The sequence below is a fragment of the Stomoxys calcitrans genome, chromosome 2 (genome assembly GCF_963082655.1).
Source record: "Stomoxys calcitrans chromosome 2, idStoCalc2.1, whole genome shotgun sequence".
Classification (NCBI taxonomy): Eukaryota; Metazoa; Arthropoda; class Insecta; order Diptera; family Muscidae; genus Stomoxys; species Stomoxys calcitrans.
The window spans coordinates 105,676,438-105,681,049 of record NC_081553.1 but is presented as its reverse complement, the minus strand read 5'-3'; the positions used below and the strand labels follow the sequence as shown (position 1 = coordinate 105,681,049).

Below are 4,612 nucleotides of genomic sequence, written 5' to 3'. Positions count from 1 at the left end.
TGACTCCACTCGATACAGCTGATTGTCTGATACTGCAGTTAGTTGCAGCTACTCGAACGAAGCATCCAACTATCTCTAGAAACTCTATCCCTTTCATATCATCCCGCATCCCATGTCGGAAATGACTCTCCACTCGATACACCTGATTGTTCGATACTCCAGTTAGTTGCAGCTACTCGAACGGAGCATCTCACTATCTCTATCTCTCGAAGCTCTATCACTTTCAGGATGGGAAATAAATAGCCGGTAGAAAAACCTAAAGCATCTCTTCAGTCACAGCTACTTCCAAAACTAAGCTTTAATGGTGGATCATTGGCTCGGAGACCATGTATGCTACGAATGGCTCCCGTTCGCGCCCTAACACTCTCAAGCTGCTCAATAAATTTACGGATTAATAAGCAGACACATCTATTCAGTCAATGGCACCTCGCCAAGTTACCTGAGTCACTTTTATCTCTGCTACCGGGTTTCAAGAGTGACTTGACTGTGGGCCACAACTTACCTATACCGACACTTAAATTTCAGTGCACTTGCAGTGTTACGGAAATTTTTTTTTTTTTATGTATTAAAAATTGATTGTTTTTAAATACAAAATCAGCATACATATATACACAAATATCCTCATAGAACTAATTTTCTAAATAGTGATTCTACATAAATTTGCTAATTTTTATTACAAAATATACATATTTGCAGCAAAACTTTTTGCATTAACTGATAACATAGAGTTGTAATCTATGACTTATCTGTTGATGCCCAAGATTTGTACAAATATAAATTTTTAAAAGTAAAGCCAAAATTATCTATCATTGCGGTTTGTCATTCGCTCAACTAAACGACGCAGATTTTCTTCTCTTGTTGAATTGTGTACTTGAGCTCTTATTCGCTGATGATGTTCACTAGCCTTGGCAGATACTTCATCCAGACGCTTTTGGTTGAGAGTAAATGAATGTCTAAAGGGAAATAGAAATGATGTAATTCATACAAATGCTTAAAATAGATTAGAGTACTTTAAATCGTTTACTTACTTCACAGAGAAAAAGCCAAAAATACCCCCAGCAATTCCCAATAGAATAATTGCAGCAGCCACTTTTGAGTTTGTAGTTCTGTTGAAGCCATTAATGCCATAGTAGGGTCCAGGATTTGGATCATAATTAGGTTTTATTTCCCAGGGTCTGTAAAATTTAATGCATGCGTGATTACAAGAATATGTTTCAAAGGTTTAATCTGTAATCTACTCAAAAATTAGATGGTACAATACATAAAAAAGTCTTAATCGTAGATACTGAACGTGGGGTGCTGTGCCAACGTAGTCACCTACATTATCGACGTACAAATATGACCAGCAGCAGCACCTGACCCCCCATATTGCCGTGCCAGTGCCAAAAAGTGTATCGACGAGATTGTGGACTTCATGATTCGCGGAAGTATAATAGTCCCTGGGATCTAGTAGACAAAGCTGAGCAACATATGAAGCTTGCAAATATGCAATCGCATACAAAGTGGGGTATGGTTTGACTTTCGCGCAGCAGAGATCTCTCATGACTACGCTTGACTATAGTGACCAATAGCTAGAATGTAGGGAAGAGCCACAGTTATACAACCTGTAGATACCGCTAGATGATAATTGAGTTTTAAGTTAAAGCCTGACATTAGTCGAGTGTTTTCCTATTGTAATCACTTGGAGAGAGGACTTTAATGCCCATCACGAGCAAAACAGAATTATGGCCCTACGTTTTGCCGTGTGAGTGTAGTCCCACCAGAATTATGGGAGATTCCTTAGTATGGTAGTACGCCAGGCATTCCCATTGCGTCAACTAGTCTGTTAAAAAACGTGTTTGGCAAACGGCCATTTTATCAAATTAGATCACCTCTCGATAATTCTGTGAACATAACGAATTCTTAATCACAAGCTGAAGCGTATATACCAATCTCGGGATTCGTCGCTCTAATTCTAAGACATAAAATTAGGAATCTGTGTTTAGAAATCAATATGGTGGCCAAGAACCTGCGTGTACCGAATGTCGAATACCTTACCAAGTTCCTCAATCTGTGTCTAGGCACTTTTATTTTTACCAATGACTTGAAAATGTGCAGAGTAATCCTGCTACTGAAGCCACAAAAGGATTCCAGTAACGGAGAATCCTATACACCGAATACTTTTCACTCGCCTATATAGCTACATACGATTGAACTTGTTGTTGTAGTAGCCACATATATGCTTGTGTAGGTAGCAATGTTTTTCAAGCTCCATAGGTGAGCAAACTTATTCCGGCCCATGGAAATGTTATGGCCATTTATCATTTAAAGGCATCATATAGAGTATTTAAGCAAGGGCCTGTGCCGCCCGGCGTCTCACTGAGAATCTCTACTCGATAACGCTGATTGCCCGCGATTGGATTGCAGCTACTCTGTATGCTTACGGAGCCGCACACAATCCGCAATCTGTGGATGCGGCCGGTAGCTCTCAGCTGAGCAATGAACACCACACTTATGGATCCCAAACTCAAAGATCCAACCCGTTGTTGTTGTAGCAGTGTGTTGTATACTGTAGCGGCAGCCATCGGATCAATCTGGTACGTACAACCGTCGGTCATGGGATTTGAGAATGTCCTGAGCATCAGCATGTCATGTGAAATAGATAGTTTCCCAAGGAAAAGTTATATCTCAGGCACTATTGAACCTCTCCTTATCTTCTATTAGCCCTCCTCCGGGCGACATTGAGATCGTGCAATACGCCATCGTGACTATGAGAATATGGCTTTAGACCCCCGAGTTGATTCGATAGGTTGAATGCCTAGCACCTAGCTCTAGTGGATTATTTCCCTGAAGGAAATTTAAACATATTTGCCACCAAATCTTCAGTCACATTCTTTCCTACATGGACAACGGAAGTAGGTCGTCAGCCGAGTATGAGTTTTAAAAGAGTAACGATTCGGAACGGCAACAAGCATTCACAATTCGCAGCCCTAAGTGGTCCTTCGCACAAGCTACTGCAAATTATGACAAAGTTAATAGTACAAAAAAGGTCCTCAATCCAGTTTCCGGCAACTCTTGGGGTGCTGACAAAGAAAACTTTTCAACTACATTAAGACAATTGTCCTATCAATGGTGGACTATGCAGTGACAAGGTGAAGTCGCAAGTTGAGCAGAATATTGCTCTACGAACTGCGACGTTTTTTGAGGAGATTAAAGTCCTTCCTAAACAAAGGGAGCATCTTAGTTTCAACCGCATGCCAGCCGGTTGCAAGTACCGGACTGATCCGATGCAGTCCTTCTGTTGTTGTTGTAACCACATTTGCATGTGGAGGTGGCGATCCTTGTCATGGTCCTGTAGATGAGCAAGCTCGTTCCCGTACAAAGGACCGATCGCGTTTGGATTTATTGTGCACATGTGTTAGTGTGCTCACTACTGATTTTGATGCTACCAACTTTTTATCTCCTAGTTAATACTTGGTTATCATAATTTGTAAATGAAAGAGCCTCTCGAGAGAAGAGAGTTAAGGGGTTGATTGCCTTATTAGTATTCAATTGTATTACTCCACTCCACGAAGTGTTCTTTGTGTCAAACCTGCAATGGTTATATCACCTTTTGATGCTCATATGGAATAGCCATTATCATCTTTAGACACATATATATAACATATATAATCGCTGATGGTGTTATAAAACGCATTTCATCTTACCGGTGATATATCGTCTTTGCAGAATTTCCCATTTCAATAATTCTCATGTTTTTTGATGCTTTTAGCAGTTCATCGTATTCGCGTCGTGTTTTCGGAGTCCTAAGCGTTTGATAGGCTTCTGAGATTTTGAGAAAATCAGCATGTTGATCATTTGTTTTTCCACCGCCTTTTACATCCGGATGAAACTGCAGGATTATTCAAGTCAGCAAGTTAATTAGTTTTCTAGGATATTTAATAACTAACCTTCTTGGACAACTGAACATAGGCACTGCGTATTTCCTTGTCACTGCAATCGCTGGGTACTTTCAAAATATCGTACAATGTTTCCGATTGCCCACTATTACCGCCAGCCTTGTCCATTTAATTTTGATACTTTTTTAACAATTCTATCTTTGCATAATAACAAAAATATATATATATATATAAACAGTAGGCTTAAGACGCAAGCAGAATCCGCGGTGTAAGGGAATTCCTGGGCATCAGCTGATTGATACAAACTGACAGGGGTGAGTATTTTCGTAGCCGTTGTTGGGTTTTAAGGATATATCGTCCAACTAATGGTATGACAAGATTCCGTTAAAAGATTTTAGACTTTTGAGAATATTGAATAGAGTATGTTTTTTACCAAGGCTTGGAAAATGTTTAATAAAGATGAGATAAAGTTTAGTGAAATTTTGTAAAATATTGCTATATAGTCCAATCTAAATTTGGGGATACTTCTTCTATAACAAATTATATTTAACTAAGTAGTTTTTAAGGCGCTGTTGCAATTCCTAAAAAAAATAGTAGCAGAAATTTAAATCGTTAAGTAAAAACACAAAATTTTGAGGATTGTTGGGACTTTATTAAGAGTAAAAGGATGTTGATTTAAACATATAGAGGCAGATGCAATTTTCATAGAACACCAGTATTCACAAAACATCATA

General features: G+C 39.1%; 1 protein-coding gene across 1 annotated transcript; it reads right to left on the bottom strand.

The window, feature by feature from the left end:
• Window positions 1–603: 603 nt before the first annotated feature.
• On the bottom strand, window positions 604–4,147 carry LOC106084819 (dnaJ-like protein 60). Its single transcript, XM_013248748.2, has 4 exons — window positions 3,930–4,147; window positions 3,687–3,871; window positions 1,029–1,175; window positions 604–953 (listed from the first exon to the last, which is right to left on the bottom strand). The coding sequence occupies exons 1-4, from the start codon at window positions 4,044–4,046 to the stop codon at window positions 800–802; spliced, it is 603 nt and encodes a 200-aa protein (XP_013104202.1). The 5' UTR covers window positions 4,047–4,147; the 3' UTR covers window positions 604–799.
• Window positions 4,148–4,612: the final 465 nt, after the last annotated feature.